The sequence below is a fragment of the Chaetodon auriga genome, chromosome 21, assembly GCF_051107435.1.
Source record: "Chaetodon auriga isolate fChaAug3 chromosome 21, fChaAug3.hap1, whole genome shotgun sequence".
NCBI lineage: Eukaryota > Metazoa > Chordata > Actinopteri > Chaetodontiformes > Chaetodontidae > Chaetodon > Chaetodon auriga.
Window position 1 is genome coordinate 4824021 of NC_135094.1, and position 23974 is coordinate 4847994.

A 23974-nucleotide genomic window follows, 5' to 3' on the forward strand; every position below is an offset into this window, starting at 1 on the left:
TAGCACATTACCATTGTCCTTGTAAGCATGGTAGCATGCTAATGTTAGCATTTAGCCCAAAGTGAGGCTTTGCCAAAGTATTGATTAGAATTTGCATAACTGCTATGTTTACTGCAAATATTTTATGTCTTTATGAAGTAATTCAGAAATGATACCAACAAAATAATAATATTGTACGAGCTGATAACATAAAAATGTTCACTTTTTCTAGCCCACGCACAGCCCAGCAAGTCTTTCAAAACCTGTCTCTATACCAGTGACAGACAGAATACCAACATGTTAAAAAAAACCACATCGAATATGCAGGAGAAAATAAACAAATAAATACATAATATAAAGAGTATATTTGCCTTCTTACAAATCCAGCACTTTGCTCTCAACAAAACTTTTTTTCCCTGCACCTTTAACAAAAAAAAAATGCCCATCTCCACCAACCATGTTCCACATTATGCTGTTCCTTTTTCCATTATCAGGTGCAGCAGTGCTAGAACACAGTGTCCATATTTCTGTAATCCAAGCTCAATGGGCTTTGCATCAACAGCAGCAGTGTTATGCTAACCCAGTAGATAGTTTTCACCCCTCCAGCTTGTGTTTCTTTCCCTTTTCATCGCCGTCCTTCCTCCTGACCTTTGTAGAGGACCCTGCAATTACTTTGCTCAGATATCTAGTACAATCTAAGATGCTGAATAGCCAGACCACACACTGCATTCAGGGAAAACAAAGACCTCTATCTGATAAGATAGATCTTATTTTGCACTGTACCGATTGCTAGTTTTGCATCACATTAAGAGACTCAATTATTGAGTAAAAAGACAAATCTGGTGTTTCACTCAGCTTTGCTACTTTGCTTACATCCTGTCTCTTCTGTGGTTTGCATATCCATTTTCAACATTTCCCTTGCAAAACACTGCAGCCAGCAGTCCAAATCTGGTAGCTAATCCTGTGGCTGAAATCACTGCCTGACAGTTTAGCAAGTGGCTGTGTGCGCGTGTGTGTGTGTGTGCGCGTGTGTGTGCGTGCATGCTCTGAAGTAGATGCACAAGGGGTTTTAGCACTAAAGAGACAGGAAGGCAGGCGGTGAGGTGGTCATTCACCATGGTTACTGTCCCTCCTTTCTAAACTGTAATTTTCCATCCTTTAGCTCTGCTGAGATGAGCCTTTCTCTGCGCTGCACTGACAGCATACCACTCATTATGAACAGATTTCATACAAATTGCATCCTCTACTTTGTTAGCCCCTCATTGGGGTCTGCAAGCTTTTGGCTTTGCCTCTGTAGTGTGCTCCTTTATGGTAGCGGATGTGGGCACAGATGAGCAAGCTTTCATGTATGACTGCCTAATTCTGCTCCCAGAGAGTTTATAAATACTTCAAAGATAGCGACGATGGAGCGACTTTTATTCTCTAATTGGAAATAAAAACCTGATTTGGATGTGCATTTCATTTGTGAGCTCCCACGTTTCATCCAGAGACCCTGTTGAATGAAGGCCAATGATTAGTCGAACCTTTGAAAGCTCATTTCAGAAATGTATCTTCCATTATGCAAAGATTTAAAATGCATCTCTCTGTGCATATATTGCACTTTGATTTCAAAATTAGAAATGCTTGTTTAAAGACTCTAACGGCTCGTTCTCATGCTTCTGCTTTGTTGCTATCATTGACAATAATGCTAGTAAAATCAGTAATTAGAGAGTAACTCTACATGCATGCAAAAGCTGGTGTTTACAAAAGCTTTGCAGAACACACATCACACCTCCAACACCATCACCATTCTTTAACAGCTCCTTTGTAAATATATCATGATCACAAGACAAACACCTCATGTACACTTTCATTCACTGAGTCTCACAGTTTCATAGCAAACACCTTAAGCCACAATCTGCCTCCTGCATCGGGGTGTTGTGGAGGGATTTAGAGCTGATGTGCACAGTTGCTGTTTGTGTGCAGTTATGGAGAGAGCTTTTGGAGACCAGCAGTGAACTGTGATTTATCAGCTTTGGCTGTTTGTTTTCTCCATTGTGTTTCTGCAACACACTCTCGCCCCCAACTTGTCGCATACAGATGCTTGGTAAGGACCTCTTGGCTTCATTTTTTTAGCCACTGGGTAGCCCTTTAGTGTCATTTTTCAACGTGCAGGACTCTGCGAGTTGGCAATAATAAATATGCAACATCTGGTCAGACTTGTGAAATAAACATGTGTTAACGTTGTGAGCCTTTGGTTAGATTTAAGCCTTCTACCTGTGGAAGATTAAATAGATTGTAAGTATTTCAGAAAGGTCTGACAGTTCACATAGAATTATATACAGGCGTGTATCTAAAAATGAATGGCCTCTGTCATTAGGAAATGGAAGAAGTAACTGGCCGTGAAAAGCCTTTATCACAGCCACGATTGCACTGGCATCTTTAAGAGTTTCAGTTTCTCTGCAGAGATATAAGAACTTGTCAAACTGTCTCTGTAGCACTACATTAAACAAGTCTTTATGGTCATGAGGCTGAAAATAATAATTCCTGAATAACAAGCCATGTGACAGGCCAAGCAGAGTTAGAAGAGGAAAGATGTAATGTCAACGGTAGAAGAAGTTCTCAGATACAACTATGTATAAATACTACATTATAAGTAAAAGTCCTGCTTTCAAAATATTAACCCTTAAAAGATCCTTAAAAAAAATAACGCATTTTATCCTAAGGGCAAAAAACTGCCCCCTTCCCAAAAACTGCTGTAAAAATATTATATATTCATATTTTTTTCCACTTTAAACGATTCAGTCTTTTAAAACTACTTCAGCCTGAAATATTCATATCAAATATTAATTATATTTTGGGGATTTTAACCCTCTAAATGCCAGTATGTTTACATATTTCCACTGTTTTGTTATTGAAAAAAAACAACAAAACTAAAATAATTTCCATAAAATACATTTCAAGGAGTATTTGATTACTATTATTATTAGGCCCTGAGATGGGTCAATGATTGGCAGTAACATTGATTTTGATGCATTGTTATTTTTTTTGCAGTGTCAGATTTAAAGAAACACTCACACATTTTATCCTAAGGGCAAAAAACTGCCCCCTTCCCAAAAACTGCTGTAAAAATATTATATATTCATATTTTTTTCCACTTTAAACGATTCAGTCTTTTAAAACTACTTCAGCCTGAAATATTCATATCAAATATTAATTATATTTTGGGGATTTTAACCCTTTAAATGCCAGTATGTTTACATATTTCCACTGTTTTGTTATTGAAAAAAACAACAAAACTAAAATAATTTCCATAAAATACATTTCAAGGAGTATTTGATTACTATTATTATTAGGCCCTGAGATGGGTCAATGATTGGCAGTAACATTGATTTTGATGCATTGTTATTTTTTTTGCAGTGTCAGATTTAAAGAAACACTCACACATTTTATCCTAAGGGCAAAAAACTGCCCCCTTCCCAAAAACTGCTGTAAAAATATTATATATTCATATTTTTTTCCACTTTAAACGATTCAGTCTTTTAAAACTACTTCAGCCTGAAATATTCATATCAAATATTAATTATATTTTGGGGATTTTAACCCTTTAAATGCCAGTATGTTTACATATTTCCACTGTTTTGTTATTGAAAAAAACAACAAAACTAAAATAATTTCCATAAAATACATTTCAAGGAGTATTTGATTACTATTATTATTAGGCCCTGAGATGGGTCAATGATTGGCAGTAACATTGATTTTGATGCATTGTTATTTTTTTTGCAGTGTCAGATTTAAAGAAACACTCACACATTTTATCCTAAGGACAAAAAACTGCCCCCTTCCCAAAAACTGCTGTAAAAATATTATATATTCATATTTTTTTCCACTTTAAACGATTCAGTCTTTTAAAACTACTTCAGCCTGAAATATTCATATCAAATATTAATTATATTTTGGGGATTTTAACCCTTTAAATGCCAGTATGTTTACATATTTCCACTGTTTTGTTATTGAAAAAAAACAACAAAACTAAAATAATTTCCATAAAATACATTTCAAGGAGTATTTGATTACTATTATTATTAGGCCCTGAGATGGGTCAATGATTGGCAGCAACATTGATTTTGATGCATTGTTATTTTTTTTGCAGTGTCAGATTTAAAGAAACACTCACGCATTTTATCCTAAGGACAAAAAACTGCCCCCTTCCCAAAAACTGCTGTAAAAATATTATATATTCATATTTTTTTCCACTTTAAACGATTCAGTCTTTTAAAACTACTTCAGCCTGAAATATACATATCAAATATTAATTATATTTTGGGGATTTTAACCCTTTAAATACCAGTATGTTCAGAGATTTCCACTGTTTTTTTTATCGAAAAAAACAAAAAAACTAAAACAATTTCCATAAAATACATTTCAAGGAGTATTTGATTATTATTATTATTATTATTATTATTATTATTATTATTATTATTAGGTCATGAGATGAGTCAATGATTGGCAGCAACATTGATTTTGATGCATCATTACTTTTTCTGCAGTGGCAGATTAAAGTTGATAATCTTAGCCTATCATGATATATAATGATTTTCAGATCAGAGACAGAGAAAGAGAAAGAGAGAGCGTATGTGTCTGAGTGTGTGAGTCCAGGTCAGGTGGAACAGAGGCAGCAAATGGACAGACTATCATCCGTGCATGCGAACTTCCCACATTTGCAGCAGGTGCTGCCAACTTGTCTCTTTCTGTCCATGCAAAAGTCGCACTGCCTCCTGCCCTCACATTTATTCATGAGAGAGGGGCCTGCACCAACACTTTACAGATTTGCGACTATTCCTTCAGCAGCTGATAAGCAGGGAAGGCACCCTCTCTTCTTGATGCGTGGGGTCACCCAGTGACGTTGCTAGGGTCTCTTGCAGCTCCAAGCAAGAAATCCCTGGCGTCCCCACCCCACCCATGCACGTTGCAACAGTTTGGTTTTTGCACACATAAATGCACAATTTCTGGGACATTTGAGATGAATACTGAAAAAATATATTAGTGGTTTGGAAGTGAGGTCCAGGGACCAACAGAGGACCCTGAAAGCCCAGGCCTATCAACAATCTTTGTTGTAAATAAGTGGCCGGGGCCCCCCTAGTGGCCGGGAGCTCCAAGCAACTGCCTGGCTTGCCTGTCCACAAGCCCCGCCCCTGGGGTCACCAGCACTTCTCCCACCTCTTCAATGAAGAGCCTCCTCCTGTATGGTTTCTGCTGCTGCCAGGAGTTGGACACCAGCTGGTCTTTTCTACCTCTGAGGCCTCCTCCAAGTCAGCCTCAGAGTCCTTGGAGGTGGATGAGGAGCCATCCTCGCACTCAGAGTGCATGATCACTTCCAGAGCCTCCTGTGTCCTGTAATGTCTTGCCATCTCCAAAATGACTACTCCCGCACTACTGCTTATACTTATTACCATGGCTGCAGTGCTCCTGCATAAACAACCTGAGCGAGAACCAAAACAAGCTAGTGATTGTTTTTATTGTTGAATTAGTTTATAATGCGTAAGTGTGGCCTTCTAAGAGAAAAGACCTTTGAAGTTGCACACACACACACACACACACACGCACACACACACACACACGCACACACACACGCACACACACCCGCACGCTCACACACTTTTATTTTTATACACACACATCATTGTCCAACATCAAGGCGACACACACTTATCATTTCAGTAGCAAGGCACCCTTGCAGAAAACAGTAAAAAGTGTGAAATTTTGCTGCATGCTTTGAAGGGGTAAAAAGTAGCGCCATCTGGTGGACAAATATAAAAATTTAAAATTGAAAGCTCGTAGTCCAAAATGAAATCCTAACATATAGGAATGCATTAGTTTATGTTAAGATAAATGTGGGATCAAAAAAGGCATTTTCAATGGTTTTTAATGGGGCATGTTTTTGTCCCTAGGATCGAATGTGTCGGTTCTTGCGTAGCTTAGCCATTTTAGGCTAATTTAAGAAACTGAGACGAAAATTCTAAAATGTTTTAAAAATGAATATCCTTTGGCATATTCATGGCTATATTCATTCAACACAGCCAAAATGGCTTGAAAATAAAAAACCAAATGGCACGAAATGTCCCCAGGATCTCTTAAGGGTTAAGTAAGTAAAAGTGCAGAAGTATTTGAAAATAGATGTAAATAAGGTGAAAGTACCGCAGAAGATGATGACAGAAGCTTTGTGATTTGGGGATCAAGACTGAATAAAGCAAATATCCAAGAAAGCAAATCCACATGCAAGCTTGTAGACAGATTTACCTTTCAGCACGACAGTGACTGAAGCACAAAGCCAAGATAACACTGGACAAGGGCCTGAATGTCCCTGAGCAGTTCAGCCAACAGGCGGACTTGGATCCACCACAGCCCCCTGTCTGATAGAGCTTCCAGATCTGAGTCAGAAATGGAAAAACCCAAGTATGCAAAGCCGGTGGAGACACACCAAGGAAGACTTCAAGCTATTAGAAATATACTATAAAACTGAGCAAATCAGAGTTCAAATACTTGATTTTTGTATTTATGTTGCAAGAAAACCTCCATCTAAACCAGAGGCATTGACCCTTTTGTTTGTCCTCTCTCATTGTATCCCATTTATTTTTAGGCGGACACCTTCTGAAAGTCAAACAGAAACCAGCATGGCCTGCATTTACCCCCATCAGTCTCTGTCCTGCCTCGTCCTCGCCCTCGTACCCCAACCTCTGCAGTCATTAATTGACAATGAGGTTTAAAATGGTATTCCTTGTTTGGGCTTTTAAATGAATGGCGCCAGAAAGTAGACACCTCGGCTTTTATGCCCGTGTAAACGATGAGGCAACGGAAACAATAGGAGCGTTTTTCTCTGGAGGCGATCCAGCGCGTCACGCACACAGAAACAAACACGCTTATTCAGTGTCGCAGGCATGAAGCAACTCCATACATCCAGCAATCTGACAGTAAATCAGAAACACAGCGTAGACTTATATCTGCAGGGACATCAAAGGTAGTTGACGAAAAAGTCAGCACCTGTGGTTTCCCCTCACTGAGTCATGGGGCAGCCCTGTTTGTTTCATCCTCACGTTTGTTTCATCCACTTCTTTTACGCGTCTTTGATCGACTACTTTCATTTACATGACTAAACAAGCACCTGACCCTCATTTGTAATGGAGAACATCCCGCTCAGTATTCAACGTATTCTGTTATTTCTTTGAAAACTGACAGTTCTGTGGAAACTCACGTGACATTCAAGGTGAAGATGGAAGACATGGATCTGAACAGATCTTCTGTATCACTAGTTTTTCCTCTAATCGTAAGTCTGTGATGAAAAATGCAAATTAGGCAGCCCTGTTAATCATTTTTAGCAATAATAGAGTTCTTGTTCATAGAGGTTGATATTTTTAACTTATTTAATGGATTCAACTGTGATCTCCAAAACCCCTCCACAATATCCTGATGCAGCTCCCCTTACAGTCACTATCATAGTTTACTGGTGTAACTTATTTATTGGGAATTAGTTGCTCGTTTCAGGAAAGAACCCTCAAACTAGTTGTGTTTAAATATCTGTACCCGAGCTCTGACTCTATAGAAAGGTTAGGAAATCTGGTTTAATCTGTACTAGATTTAAATCAAACCAGGTCTGAAGTTTCATATATCGTTTCCACTCTGCAGAGGTTCAAGTCTTCACCACGTCTCAAATAATTAATGTTCATGTCGAGCATCACTTTCTGGAAGTGGGCGCTGTGGCTAAGGTGAGAGCGCTAACATTTAGCTGTGCTAAATCTAGAGTACCGGACCTCTCATTAATATGGATTTGTCTGTCTGCCCCGTGTAATTTAATGATGACAGGTGATATGGCAGCAGCGATGTGGACTGACGTCAGGCGCGGCTCATTGTCAGAGTGCTGTGCTGTCTGTTAAAGCCTCAGCGGTATTCTCTGCTTAGCTGCAGTTTGTCTGCATGTCTGATAGCAGAGAGAAGGAGTGATTAAGCTCCCCATGTGGCAGCTGAGATACATGCCATCCATCCTGCAACAGCTCTCTGGGCTCCTGATGGATAGATAGATTGATGGACAGATAGAAAACAGACCCAGGGCATGCCATTGAAAACTTATGCCACTGCTTTGTCAAGGTCAAAGTCTTGCTACGCTCTCAGCATGTAGGGTAGAGGAGGATCACTGAATAGGCCCCAAGTGGTCATGGGGCCCCTGGGCCAGAGTTTCTGTTTGAAGTCACTATTATAATTGCTGGAAAGTCATTCAAATCAACCACAAAGAGACACAAAACTACAACAAAGACAAAGAAAACAACCACAAAGAGACACAAAACTACAACAAAGACAAAGAAAACAACCACAGAGACACAAAACTACAACAAAGACAAAGAAAACAACTACAAAGAGACACAAAACTACAACAAAGACAAAGAAAACAACCACAAAGAGACACAAAACTACAACAAAGACAACAATCACAGAGATGCAAAATGTTTGTGCGCTGCAGCCCGTCCTCTCATAATCTGTGCATGATCTAGCATTAAACATTTTAGCATTTATTTTAAGTTTCATAACGTCTCCTAACAAAGAAAAGGGAGGCCATGATGCATCTTCATGCCATTTGAAATCAACCAGAGCTGAAACGATTAACGGAAAATTAATTGGGAACTACTGATATCGTCGCGGCATCACAACATTTGCAGATTCCAGCTATTTTCTGATGGTGTGTGGATGAACGAATTAGAAAATTAATTAATAGAAAAATCCATAATGACAAAAATACATATTTGCATCTCTAAAATCAATTAAATGTAGTGTTTTGTTTTAAAAAGTGTTCACTGTTAGATGTAAGTGGAAGAAGCAATTTAGCTTCCTGCGGTTAGCTCAATTAGCTGCAGTCAGTAGCACAGACTCACTTTGGCACAATATGTGCAAAGGCAATCAAGCCCTGTGGGGGGAATTATAATGAAATGACAAAATGGGTCCTTATTTGGAGGTTTGGGCACGCAGCTGCAAACATTGTGCCTGTGTTATGATGCTACTATTATGCCAGTCAGCAGTTTTTTGTTGGAAGACATTCATAATGCAAAATGATAGCATCATTTTTCTGGTGCTGTTGTGCATCTTTTTCCTGAAAATAATACAAGTGCTGTAGTTAACATGCTGCTTCCTTAAACATTTAGCACTAGAGGCCCCACGTTGTGCTGTTCCCTGTCATTTTAAATGTGAACTGAAAAACCTTACAGTAGCTTCTGTTAACGCTATGTTATATAAGTGATTTATTAGTAACCTTTATTGATATGTGCTGCACAATCTCTTCAGTACGATCGCTTCAGGGGACTCATCCTAAATACGCACACACCAGTGCGTGTCTGTTGCCTAATTAAGCTTTCAGTTTACAAGAGCGGGAAATTAGTGTAATTATACGAGAACAAGTGTTTTATACATGAAAAGATATGATGGAAATTTCCTGTCTTGCACAAAAATGTTTTCAGAAATTGTGACAAATATGAAAAAGTGGGACGTGTTTGCATGTTTAATGCGTCTGTAGATGATATATTTTACGGCGCAGAGTGACAAGGTCTGTGTTTACAAACAGAATCTACAATTTATATGACTAGCACCCCCCCAACACACACACACACACACACACACACACACACACACACACACACACACTCCCACCCACCGCTGTGACTGACATCTTAACGTTTTTTTATTTTTCGTATACCTCTGGCATCTTCCAAAGAAAGGCCCAAATTAAGGGTTATTATTGTTGCCAAGGCAACCCATGGGGTAATTTTCTGTAATTTTCCAGGAGGGATTGCTATTGACAGAGGAGGCTGTATCTTCTAGGTGCAGTATAGCACAAGAAAACACCTACAAATACACAAAATCAAATGTTTTCAGATGAGAAGGAGAAAGAAAAGAGAAGAAATTGTTCCTGCTGATTCAGTCTCGGTACGTTCTGTTTCCAGCACGTCCTCCTTTAAACGCAGCGTCATTTCTAACATAAACCTTGGCATTGTATGAAAACATAATAGGATGTACTACATTTGAAGATGATTTGTGCATGTTTAATATTGCCCGGCGTAGTCATCACAGCGTAGATTAAACCCAAACTGTACGTTCTCCCCATTGGCACCGTTTCCACCTCTCGCTAAGCTGCCTCAGAAAGATAAGCCGCTAAAGATTGACAGAATTACTTTCAGCATCTCTTTTCTCGCTGTGAAATCTTGTGATCAAAACGTCTTCATCCTCTGCCTTTCCTCCACGTGAAATTCTGCACATCACAGATGCCTCAGATTTCCGCATATTGTATAAATTCGGCCATAAATGCTGACTCACGTCGAGTTTCTTCTCATTATTCTCTCCCCTTTGTGTGTTTTTCTGTTGCAGCTCTGCAATGGCGGCTCTGTGACTGATCTGGCTAAAGGCATGCTGAAGAGAGGAGACAGAATGGATGAAGCCATTATTGCCTACATCTTGCACGAGGCCCTCATGGTAAGTCCGGCCTTTTGAATGCGCAGGAGGGGAGACAATGCAGTCCCACTGAACACACTGCTTCAATCAAAAAGGGGTTTAAACGGGATAATTTTTCAGGCAGGTGTCACAAAAAGCTCTTAACCTCTTTCTCTTCACAGGGCCTCCAGCATCTGCACATCAACAAAACCATCCACCGTGACGTCAAAGGCAACAACATCCTGTTGACGACGCACGGAGGGATCAAACTGGTGGATTTCGGTACGCTTTCTGCAGAAGACAAGCTTTAACACGGTGTCTGTTTTTGTACCATCCTCCTCTAATCAGTGAAAATCATGTTATGGCTCTATTTAACAGAAGAGGGTCAAATCCATTACCTTCAGCCACTCGCCAAATAAATTGTCCCGCTAATTAGTTTCCTTGAGAGGCTGGAATACGTTTACACAACCTGACAAGGTGGCAGACAATTATACTTTTCCATTACACCCTATCTTTTACATTCTCCTGCAGACGGCAGCGGACATTGTTGCTATTCACCCCGTGTTTGCACTGATTTGCTTTTAGGTTTTCTTAACCAAATGAGGCGCTCGGAGCAGCAGAACCATAGTTCTTACTGAAGGCTCATGATAGGCAAAGTGATTCTGACTATTTCCAGGGAGATGACTCACCCCTGTTTTCTTCAGGGGCTGAGAAACCAGCTGCCTGTTTTCATTACAAATAAAATCCCCACTCGACGTGCGTGTAGGTTTGCATTTAGTCTGCTAATTGTGGACTTCTCTTAAAAGCCTTTTTCCGAACCACGAAGCACAAAGTGCACAGCTCTTACATGGGGAGGAGGAAGAGGAGGGGTATTAATGGAGTCACTTGATATGTGAATTTGAAGTGTAGCTCATATGGAGCAGGGCCATCCGGTGCCTTCAGAGCAGCGTCTTCGTCAGATTCTCAACACCTGTTTATCGCACCGGTTTCGAAGAAGGAAGGCCATTTCAAAACATTTCCTAAATATTTGGTAATGTGCGCGTCTGATAAGAGCTTCATCATGTGTTCTGATATTCTTGATTTTGTCTATTGCAAGTAAGAGATGTGCATGCCAGTGCAAAAATACTCTACTTTATGGGCTTATGCAACAGATTTGATGTTAAAGCAGAGCATCTTACGATCAGTGAACACAACGTATTTCTATTTAATGTGTACAGTGACTGAAAGTTGAGATCCCCTGATTGTTCCTAACAGTTTGCAGTAGTTGCTGATGTTTGATGAAACTCAAAGAAGCCAATGTTCTGGAAAAGTGTCATCTCTTTTGTTGCTCCAGTTTCAAAGTGTCGTTGAAAGGAAAGCAGTTAGCTGTTCATCGTGGAGTTTCACTCATGAAATGAATGCATTTGACACAGTCATCTGCTCCTTTGAAATATGAATCAATAAACACCACGACACAGTTATTTCTCAAATTGGATGGTTGTGGCGTATCTTCAATATATAAAATGGAAAACATAACACATAAGGAAAGACTGCAACATCACAGGCTTCAGCCACACAAATCTGCAGTAGTAGCAGTGCCAGATATTGTCCCATATATTTATTTAGCAATTATAAAAAAGATATCAAATCTGAATAATTGAACATATTATGTCACTAATACCCACTGAAACAATGGGCAGTGAACGCACCAGCACTGAGGAGAAAAAGAGCTCAACCCTCACACATGTAATGTAGCTCAAATGTTAGCTTGTTTGTTTTTTCAGCTAATTCAGGTGAAACATTTTCAAACAGTACTCAGTATTCAAACCTTCACTGTTGGTACAGTTTGATGAGAGGCTTTAAGGCCCTGCAGTAGATATTACACATATGAGACTGTTTATTTGAAGTTATTACAGTCGAGGCATCACAAACAAGATCTAACCGTTGTTGACGATACAGAGCTTCTGTTTGCTCTGGAACATCTTATCATGTGCTCCTCTGGCTAAACTTGTGATGCATCTCTCAGATAGGAAGGCTACAGAGTCTGTTGAGAAGAAGTTATTACACAACGGGAGCACGTTTCAACTCTCATTCACCATATTGTTTAGAGAGAAGCTCCTGAAAACCAGATAGGAAGCTTCAGCACCGCCTGGTTTGACAGTTCGATCTTAGTTATGACTGGAACGTCTTTTTGTACATCAAGTTTGCAAGTCTTCAAAAACACAGACGGTTGAAATTCATATCAGATATTAGTTATGACGTCATCAGATTAAAAAAAAAAAAAGGTGCAGCAGTTTAAAAATAAAGCCGGCGTGTGCGAAAATTTGCAGAGTGACGAAAACGCCGAGAAAAAAACGGGCCCGGCTCGTGCTTGCCTCGGTGCAACACGCAGGCACTGCGTCACGCTGGGATTAATGGTTTTTTTATGTGGAGGGGCGCACGCTACACTAAGCAGCTGAAGAGATAAAGCCCCCGCAGTGACTCATCACCAGCAGAGAAACAAAATAGCAAAGAGCCGGACCCAAAAAGAGCAGAGGAAGAATGAGAGGCGCTGCTCCTTCATGGCTCTCTCATGAATATTCTAATTGACAGCGTTATCTCTGTGATGATTATTAAGTGTGGCCCACCAGGCTCCACTCCAGGCTAATGTAGCAGAAAGTGAGGGGCTGTGAGAGCTCTAACAGGGGGCTCTTTGTGTTCCTGTGTCCTCACACACCGATATAACTTGTGTGTGAGTGTGTAACCATGAGGCTGTGTGGATAATTTGAGGTATACTGAGTGCCTGTAAAACTGTTGTTGTGTCTTCATGTGTTCCTGTTGAACTGCTTCTTGGTCTGCTGACAGCATGTCCCTGTGTGTGTGTTTCAGCCTCATGCACATATCCCCTCCTGCACATGCTTCTAATCCCTCTCAGTGTTTGCCACAGAATCGTTTTCCTCTGCATTGCTCATCTCCACCCCTGGCTTTAACCCACCAGCACCAGCAGAGCATCAGTGTGCGCTGCACCGCACCGACAGTAACGAAGTCGTCAAAAAACAGGTGCAAAGAATAACATTTAACAGGATGCCGTTCGAAAATGCACGTGTGTTGACTAAATTGTGCATGGTTTAAACCCACTCTGCAGAAGAGTAACCCTAAATTTGAAACCGCGTGATTCAGATTCACATAATGTAACCCACGACGAGACAAAGACGCTGGAACCGCGTGTCGTGCATCAGCGGATCACCTTTTGTTTGTTGGTAGATGCTTTTGTCTCCAGGCTCGGCTTTTGTCCTGGCTGCTGCTTCAGCAGAGCCAGCCCTGGGACACGGCGCTGTGTGGCGTAACGCTGATTTATCTGGACTGGACTGAAGTCACGATTGTGGGTCAGCATGTTCCTTGTCAGGCTTTTTAGCCCACATTAACACACACACATAAGGACACACATGCCCTCGTTTTCTCCGTTTTGGCTGAATTTATCCGTCTCTGACTCGATAGCTGCGACATGACTCTGTCCTCTTTTTATACAGGCAGATAAAGCCAAACATAAGCTAATAAATCACTCAGATACATAACGTCTTGTTCTGAGGGAGGGTGAAATGTTGTCTCTGCTGCCAGACTTGAATTGTATTCAAATGTTGATCTTGAAATGCCCCGAAAAATCACCTGCATTCACGCGAGAATTTGTAATTCAAACCAATCCGTCTTTTGAAGGGAAAACAACTCGACGGCTTTGTGTGCACGTGTTTTGTTTTTCCTCCTCGTCGCAACAGTGACAGCTTTATCAGTGGGATACGAGAGAGCTCTGAGATCCATTCAGCCCCATATCAGCCGAGCAGCACCCCACTGTTTACTGTTCACTGTTTCCCGTTTCACAGATCATCCCTTCTACCAGCCAGTCTGATCTTTGTGAGAGGAAAAAGCACATGTCAAAGAAGAGCGAGGGTAAAATGTCTGTTTGCTCTTCCCTGCAGGTGTCTCAGCCCAGCTGACAAATACCCGCCTGAGGAGGAACACCTCTGTGGGAACTCCCTTCTGGATGGCTCCTGAGGTACAGTAAAACTGGCCTATAAACGCTCCCGCAGCCTCGTCCCTTTCCAGTACATTAGCCTGGAGCAGATCCCAGTGGGCCACAGTTAATAATCATCAAAGAGATAACACTGTCAAATACAGTGTGCGTGGAAAAAATGGAGTGGACGGCCTCCATCATTCGTGTCCTGTCTCATCAGAGCTTCAGTGCACTGGCGGTTCATGTACTGCCTGTACAGAAATAGCTACATCAAGAACTGATGATTTTATACCTCACGTCCCCTTGTCCTCTACTTTTTATGGAAGCTTAACTTTCTCCCGTGTTGTCTCTTGGCTTGAGGTTCTTGCTCTTGATTCATCCGAGTGTTTATTTTGTGACAGTGATCAGTAACTTTCCCTTTGAAAGGCTGTTTCTGTGTGCGAGTGATATCAGAGAAAAAGGAAGCAGCTGCAGTTTTTGAGTTGTTCTGTATCTCAATCAGTAAAGCATGACTTAGTGGGAGTCCCAAGGAATGACACTGCTGAAGAATCTGATGTGCAGATTTACACCTGAAGCCATTGTTTATTGCCAATGCAGGAAGTAAGATTATAGAGGTGGTGGGTGGGTTTGTCATACAGCTGTCCGACCGAAATTTGACATGAAATTTTGCATCTCATCGATTTTACACAGAGTGACCGAACTATCTGCTGCCAAGGTGCATCTGACACTTTTTCATATGACGATCATCTGTTGATGATATGAAGCAGTGGTAAACAAGCTTAGCAGATGCTGACATTCAAAAAGTAGGCGCACGCCAGTGAACCAAACAAGGACACAGCCAGAAAAAGCCGATTGTTTAGTCTCCAGAATGCAGCTGAACTTCTACTGACGTCTTGACTCTGCAGTGAAATGATTAAATGTGAAGAGGCTGTTCAGACAGACAGCTTTCATTTATATTTCATCGAAGTGAACACCTCAACGTGTCGTGGCATCCCATAACCGCCCACCTGCACTCTTACCCTCAACACTGGTCAGGATTAGATCAGGTGAACTGTTAGCAACCTCCGTAGGGATAAGATGGGTGAACTTCAACTCTCCTACGACACAGCCGAGCTTTGTAACCACTGCACCTGCACCGCATCTTAAGCCTGGCACATCACACTTGTCTAATCGAAAAGGACTTTTTTACATGAGGTTTGCATGTCGTGCAAATTGGGAATTAGAATATACACGGCATGACGCGTCCTGTCAGCATTTTAATCTCATTTGTGTAAGATGTTCATCAAAGAACGTAGCTTGGATGGATTAGACGGGAGAGTGTTTACTTGACCGGAGTCAGATTTGTAAGCGAGGATCTACAGGTATCGTTTCTGTGGGGTTTTGCAGCCTTTAGTGAGTTTTCAGATACAGATACAGAATCTACAGTGTTGTTTTCATACAGTCGCAGTCTCACCTACGTTCTAAAGAAGACTGAGTTGTGGGGTAAGTTGTCGTCATATCTGCACAATATTCTTCACTTTGGATGAGCTTAATTTTTATTGACTTTATATTTAGCTTTTTAGCCACTTTGATGATTCGAAGTTACTTTCTTCTGCAGAATAATCTGCATGATTTCACATAGATTTCTGTGTTTCTAATGTTTGTTATAAAGAGTTATAACAAAGTCGTGAGGGTGAGTGTTTGTGTGAGTGTGTGTGTGTGTGTGTGTATACACTTGTTCTTCAGGATGTCTTTTGGGGATCTGTTAATGATTTTTCGGCTTGTCTTGTCTGTGTACATAAGATAATGCCTTCTGAGAGCTGAGAATACAAATTGTATTGATTTCAGACATTTGACAATAATGGTGAACATGTTTCTGTGTGTGTGTGTGTGTGTGTGTGTGTGTGTGTGTGTGTGTGTGTCTGTGTGTGTGTCTGTGTGTGTGTCTGTGTGTGTGCGTGTGCGTGTGTGTTACATGCCTCCCACTCAGAGATGATTCATATTGTTGATTGGTACCATGCTGCCCTAAGGACATTGATGATAGACTGTGAGTGCAGTGTGTGTGTGTGTGTGTGTGTGTGTGTGTGTGTGTGTGTGTGTGTGTGTGTGTGTGTGTGTGTGTGTAGTATATTGCCCACAGCAGATGATGTTGAGACTGTAGCTTTGGCTGAGCTCTGCTGCAGCTGATTTTCAGTTCCTTTGTTTTACATTTAGCTGTATGATGTCTGTGCAAGGGCTCACAAATGAGAAAACCCACTAAAATACGTGAATTTTGACTCCTCCCTAATAAGGAAGTAGACTCAAGCTTTATGCCTTCGGTCGACCCTGAGTATGTCCTGCATAACAGGATGTCAGACCTTTCATTTCAAGCTCAGGGAGTCCAGATTTTCGTAATATTGCAGCTCTAAAACAAAGGTTTAATGATGTATGAGCTGATGATAATTGGTGAATCCGTTGAGGGCAAAGGTATTAGACTTGTTCTCAAAACGATCCTTGACTTGTTTGATTACAAAATTCAATTTTTCTAATTCTGGTTCAGTAATTGTGTGTTTTCATTACTGCTGTAGGTAATAGCATGCGAGCAGCAGCTGGACTCCACCTACGACGCTCGTTGTGATGTCTGGTCGCTCGGCATCACCGCCATAGAGCTGGGCGATGGAGACCCGCCTCTGTCTGACCTCCACCCAATGAGAGCTCTTTTCAAAATACCCAGGTGAGCCGCCATTACACCTACCCAGCAACCCACCATCATTATCGAGGGGCTGTGACTTTGACCCCGTCACTGTCATGTTAGGCTTCTGTTCAGCTCTCTAAAGGGGTTCTAGCTTTAATGTGACGATGCTAACAGGTTAGCCACTGTGCTGCTCAAATGTTTTTAATTTAAATTAAAAGTCTGTAGTTGCTCATATTCTGCCTTCATCAAACTTTTGAACTTTCGAGGTTTCACACCAACTAAAATCTGAATGCTTTGGAAATAATTTTCATTCACAAATAAGTTAAATTATGATTTGTGTTTTACTGTTGGGCTCTTCGTTGTGACTAAATTGCACATAATTGTACGTTTGGAGACACTGACAACCCTATTTACTTTTATCACTCACAATATGCATTTCCTGTCTCTATTTTGATGCTAAATGATTAATAACTGTGTCAGAGTGAGGAAACAACAGTGTTTTCATCCTCCTGACGTGCTGCATGTTTCTCACTTTGACGCTCTTAAACATGGTGACTTCTTAATTACAACTTATGAACTGAGAAATCAGAGCTCCCTTTGAGAATTTGTTGTTTTATACACTAATCTGGCCAAGCATGCATTAGCATGAATATGTCTTTGATTGTTAGCTCAAGAGACATCACATGTCGGTGTCTCGCTGGAATCTTTGCTTCCATGAGGGGACTGAGACATTTTGTTTGATAAATGACTTTAAAGATCAATATGTTGTCCATGTTTTTGCTGGACAGCTGATATTGTTTTGTAAAGCCCCCACAAAAAGACACAGCCTGCACAGTCTTTTTTTCAATGGCAGAACTACAATAAGTTGATTTTTTTATCCGCTGCACCGATGCAGCCTGTCAGAAAGACGGGGTAATACACAGTAGTTTGCAGTACTGCAGTACAGAAAATCCATCTCCTGTTCCCCAACGCAGTAATTTGCTTCTCTATACTGACTGTCACCAGACAAAGTACAGTCTTGTCACTTCAAATAGCTTTTTTTCTGCTTGCAGGGGCTTATACGTAGACCCCTCCCCTCCTGGCGCTGATCCCATTCATCCTGTGGGGGAGGCCGAGAACACAAAACCTTTTCTCATCTCAGTGTATTTTGGGCTGAAGGTGAAAAGTAATTGTTTATCGTCTCCTGATTCCTGTGTGAGAGCTGCATAAGCACTTACCGTCACTGTCGCCTCAGCGGCACAGCACTTTGTCCATCACTGTCTTGAACCGTTGCGCTCCTGCACACACACACACACACACACACACACACACACACACACACACGTCAGACACACACTCCTGTGTCATGGCTGTCCTGTGTGTCTGCTGTGGGGGTCGTGCTCCACAGGAGCCATCACACAGCTTTCTCAGAATCTATGTGACTGCTGCAGCCAGAGCTTGAGGCTGTCTGTTCACACTCCTCTCTTCCCTCCTCTCACTACTCTGTGTTCCTCCGTCAAGCAGTCTGAGAAAAAGCTTCGCTCAGGGCATCGACTCAACCACACCACATCTTATTTAATTTAGGCTGACTTAAATGCTTCCAAATAGAAACAGAAGATCATCAAGGGCATTCATTTCTGTGTGTTTTCTACAATGCCTGAATGTATTTTTTATGCCTTTACAGTAAAGTTCTAGACACAACACAACATGCATACAACAGTGCAGTATAGTACAATCCCACACAGCGTTCCTGCAGCAAATTCCACCTTTCTGATGGTCGAGACTCCATACTTATTGTTGGTTAGTTAGTTTGCTAGTCAGCTGGTCAGCTAGTTAGGAAGTTAGCTTTCCATGTCAAATATTTTTGGCCATTATTACAATGCACAGTTGCATACCAGGCATCTTTAAACACGTCTCCTGGTGACATATATTATATATTATATTCAAAACAGCAGCTTTATATCACTTCAAATAATGTTTATGTCCACTGTTTGTTGACACTGGCTGCAGCACGTGAACCTATACGTCCACATGGTGGCCTATATTAAGAGTATTTTCTTTTCGCCATTAAAAACATAAACCCAAAAGCAAAAGACGAGTTCAGACAAAAGCTGAAAAAAAATTGAATTAACATACAGAAACAGATTTTCTCTGTGCCTCTTTCCTTCTTATCCTGCGTTTAAATAAAAGATAGAAAGACAGCGAGGGACTGGGACGACGGCTCAAAGCATCACACTCTGGAGCAGGTGAAAGATTAAAAGTGCTCTCCTAATTATGCACAAGTGTGAGGATTTAAGCTTTTATCCTTCATTATGTGCAAAGGAGGAGATTTTAGCCGGAATTTATTGCAGAAGGCAAATGCAAAAGTAGCTTTTGTATTGCAAACTGGGGTGTATTAAAATGAAAATACACCCTTATATTTGTATCCAGGGAATTAAAAAGTCTAAATAGTTGTGTAATTTAAGCACCTTCGCAGGACCCTGTTTGTCTTACAGATAAAAAAAAAAGACCCAAACACTTAAATAGACACAGCATTAGCAGAGCAGACTCCAAATAGATGCATTTGCTGTCTAGATGGGGTGTGTTATGTGATAAACAGGAGACGTATGCCCTCTCATTAGACCAATTCATAGCTGTCAGAGCCAACGTGTAAACGGCATTAGTGGACTTCCCCACCACTTGCCAGCATCCCTCTTGTAAAAAGGTACTTAAAGCAGGACGAGGAATTACAGCAAATTAGCTCACTTGTTCGCCTGCTGTGAGGCCTTATTATGCCTGACCCCTGAACGGTGTTTGTCTGTCGAAAGAGGCTTTTTTAACAGCAGAAACCTTAAGCTTTACAGATCTGGTTACATAGTTGATATCCAATGCCAGTGACTATTGCCTTTCTGTCATAAAATCAGCTGTATCACCACCACCCAGCCACAGAGGTGCAGCATCATTTGTTATCGCCTGGTGCCGCCGCAGAAACACCTCCGGACGTCTTCAATGACAAATAGTTAAGATTTCGCTGCCTCGTTCCACTCTGCGCCTCGGCCTTTTGTTCCTCGGCCCGCCTGCGAAAATCCCATCTCATCTTATCTTTCCATTTATCTTTTCCATTCCTGCCTTTAACAGAAATCCTCCGCCCACTCTCCACCAGCCGGAGCTCTGGTCAGACAACTTTAATGACTTCATCTGCAAGTGAGTGTGTTTGCTACCGTGTTTGTGATGCCTCGGTGAATAATAAATATTTACACAGATAGTACATAACCAGACGCACTTTAGATGTAAATTCTCTGCACTCCTCCTCCTCCTCCTCCACCTTTTCTCCCTCCTCCCCACAGATGTCTGATTAAGGACTTTGAGCTCAGACCAAATGTGCTAGACCTGCTCCAGCATGTTTTCATCAGACAGATTGTTGGCAGAGAGAAAATACTGCAGAAACAACTGATTGAGCTCATTGATCTCAACCAACAAATAGGAGTCATTGAAAAAACAAGGTACTGTCTCAGCTGCATTGGCATGCATGTCTCCTCCCCAGAATCACATACATAACACATCCGTGTCTTTGTCACATGCTAGAATACTCGCACACACCACACAGAGTTTGATAGATTTTGTTATAAACCCCAAGAAAAACTTAAATTCTGCAAGCCCTCCTGTCACTGGGTTTTATATGTTAGGCTGCAGCTTAACGTTTGCAGACAGTATAATCCAAATTACCCTCCTTGCTGGATGTTTTACAAGCCCTGTCACCCTCACATAAACAACAGCTCAATCCTGCCCCGGCTGCACTCGAGGGCCAGGCTGCACAGTGTGTGTCACATGAGTCAAAATGTTGGCCAGGAACGTGTGTGTTGCCCGTACGGTCGTGAAATGTTAATCATATTTCTGTCGTTTAAGCCATCATGGAAAGACAGACAGAAGCACAGACAGTAATGACAGGTAACAAATGCCTATATGACCTTCATGCCGCTGTAGGAGTAGATGATAATCGGCTTTTTTTAGCTCAGTCAGAGCTCTTGTTGTAGTTGTGATCGCACATGTATTTGCACTCAACTACATGGGCTGATTTTAGACTGTTCACATGCTGCCACCCCAAACATTTGTTGTCTGTCTTATGGGTCATGCTGCTGAGACTTTTTTGATGCTGTAGTTTAACTGAGGTTCTGACCTTCGCTGTAAAAGCCACCGCAGCAGCTGATGAGCTCCAAACCTCACCAGCGTCCAATAACTTTCAGATCAATTTAGCAGACTAATGGTAACCTCACAATGGGAAATCAGCCACCGTCACCGACTGAAGCGAAATAATGATGCATTTTGTGACTGGTGGAAGTATTTAAAATGATTTAGATATTAGCCATAAAGCCCAGAAGTCAGGTCTGTTGGAGTGAGTATCTAAAATGATGGAAGCCTCCTGTTCTGATTTCCATAGAGTTCGTAGAAGTCAAGGCTGCTGTCATGAATGATCTGGCCTGTTTGTGTACTGGCGAGCAGAAAATAAAGACGCTCTCAGCAATGAGTCGGCCAGTAAAAATAGTGCTGAAGAGTCCTCCTGGAGGCGTATTTAGTATTTATTTAGTTGATGTCAGTCAGCTTCTGGCTTCACACACCTGTTGAAACCACCTTTTAGCTGTGTCTCAGGGGTCTGGCAGGCGAAACAGCATACTGATGGATTTTTTCTGGCATGTCCTCCTTCAGGAGCCAAAAAAAGTGACCGGGGAAATGACTCATAAAATTTTAGGCAATTTTAGTGAAAGGAAGGTCAGCATCATTGCTTTTTTTGTGTGTATTTTCCCAAAATCATATTCATTCGACTTAGGTTCACTCCATATGTTTCCCCTGGTCAACCACGCCCCCCCTCCTGCACTGGCTCTCTGCCCCCCCGAACCACAGCTATAGAACATTATATTTACATTTAGATCTTAATCCAGCTGAGGCTTTGATTATATTTACACTGTTCTGGGTTTGTTTGAAGTGGCGATGCATTATTTGACCTCAGAAATGACCGCTGGCAGCTCTGGGCACTGCTCCAGTATGATCTCATAATGAGTTTGAATTTAGATGACTGTCATGTGGAGCACATACGTTGTACATTACACACATCGCCCAGTGAGAGACTTGCTTTGTTCTGTGAGTTGTAGGCATGAACGCATCCACACTAAAAGAGGAAGCCACATGAAGACGCAGACTGACGCAGAGGAGGTGGACGACCTCGCCACCCTGGAGGTTCTAGACGAAGTAAGAACGTCGACAGTCTGGTGTGGTAGTCTGCAGAAGCTGATCTTATTGTATATATTGTGATGATTGCCTCCAGTGCTATTTGTCCACATTGTTGTTGTTGTTGTTTTTTCATTCAGCGTCACTTTTCCCCCATCAGCCCCCGTCAGCCTGTTGATCAACCACAGTGAGAAATGTACCGCAGCATCTTTTGCACAAACATTTAGAGCAATTCATCAAATCTGAATGCTGCACCGCCGTGTTGAATGATAGAATCAGTCTCAGTCGCCAGCGGATATTTCCACCCATCCTTCAACGTGAGGAGCTCTGCTGGTTTGAGGGAGGCGATGCTGTTGTTGATGTACCTGTCCTGGCTGTGAGGAGACAGGAGAATTAATCACCGTGTATCACATGAGGATAATACATTGACGTAACAGGCGTCACAGGCCTCGACTTGAGGCGGGACACAAGCTGAAGTGCAGCTTGCTGCCGCTCAAAATATGGCTCTGACAATCATATCGCAGCTGATTTGTTTAGGAAATATCTCATGCTGGTTGTGTGAATCATGCCTGTCGCTTTCTTTTTCCAGAACACGGTCACAGAGCAGCTTCAGTGTCGCTATGGAAGAGATCAAATTTACACGTATGTGGGAGACATCCTCATCGCAGTCAATCCTTTCCATACGATGGAGATATACACTCCTCAGGTCTGTGCATGTAGGCCTTCGTGCGTCTTCTTTCATGCACCTGTGCTCGTACATTTGGTCGGTAATGCGCCGACTGCTGCCCAGCGTGTCTCATTAGTGCCTCTGCAGTTCTTCAGTCAGCTGCATCCCATTTAGCCTCACCTCCACACACACATTCACACACGCTGCCCCTGTCTCCCTGCCTCTTCCACACCTCAGTGACTGTATTTTCCTCCCAATCATCGTGTTTTTCTTTGCCTCAAGTTTGTACCTATTTTTCATTCCTCCCCTTTCAGAGCAAATATATGAAGTATTACATGGACAGTCTGGACTGGTGTGCAGTGCAAAGTAGCAAAGTTACTTCATGATCGCATTAATGTGCTTTTCTTCTACATAATACCTGTTTCATGGTGTCATTTACATTCATGTGCATGTTTGGAATAAATCTTTTTATTCTCAACCCTGCTGTCTCCACAGTACACTAAGATGTACATTGGAGCTAAGCGCACAGCTAACCCACCACACATCTTCGCTGTGGCTGATGTCGCCTACCAGTCCATGGTGTCATACAACGCAGACCAGGTGATGTGCTAAAGACTTTGCACTCAAAGATTTACATGGTTTATAATTTTGCTAGCATTACTTTTTCCGAGCTTTGCGCTAATCTCTGTGCCTTTCTGTGTTCAGTGTGTTGTGATCAGTGGGGAAAGTGGAGCTGGGAAAACAGAGGGTGCTCATCTGCTGGTGCAGCAGCTGACAGTTCTTGGGAAGGTGAGTCATAACCAGTAGGCGGTGTGAGGGGAGGATGTCATCCCCCTTGTTAGCAAAATGACCAAAATGCATCCCCCTTGTTAACCTGCCATGCTGCCTCTCCATCTTGTAGCAGCACAGAGAGTGCAGGGGCAGAGGGGCTGTTTAGATGAATATGTTAGTCTAGTCCGCGTGATTCAGTGGTCCTTTATCTGACTTGTGCAGGTTAGAATCTATGTCCTCGACCGTGACTCTGAATTATCAGTCGTCTAACTGTGCTGTGTATTGATAAATCCACGGCGCTGTCCGTGGT

The 23974-nt window shown here is 41.8% G+C and overlaps 1 protein-coding gene across 6 annotated transcripts in view; it reads left to right on the forward strand.

Moving 5' to 3' along the window:
* Positions 1-23974, forward strand: part of myo3a (myosin IIIA) — a 61340-nt gene that overhangs the window by 15337 nt on the left and 22029 nt on the right. For 5 of the 6 annotated variants that reach the window (XM_076721383.1, XM_076721382.1, XM_076721381.1 and 2 more), the window contains exons 4-14: positions 10363-10467; positions 10608-10707; positions 14358-14434; positions 16939-17084; positions 20142-20207; positions 20351-20506; positions 20910-20951; positions 22151-22247; positions 22816-22932; positions 23389-23493; positions 23599-23682. In XM_076721383.1, the coding sequence (XP_076577498.1) occupies positions 10363-10467; positions 10608-10707; positions 14358-14434; positions 16939-17084; positions 20142-20207; positions 20351-20506; positions 20910-20951; positions 22151-22247; positions 22816-22932; positions 23389-23493; positions 23599-23682 (1095 nt within the window). The remainder of the gene's footprint in view (positions 1-10362; positions 10468-10607; positions 10708-14357; positions 14435-16938; positions 17085-20141; positions 20208-20350; positions 20507-20909; positions 20952-22150; positions 22248-22815; positions 22933-23388; positions 23494-23598; positions 23683-23974) is intronic. The other variant, XM_076721384.1, reaches the window with a different exon arrangement.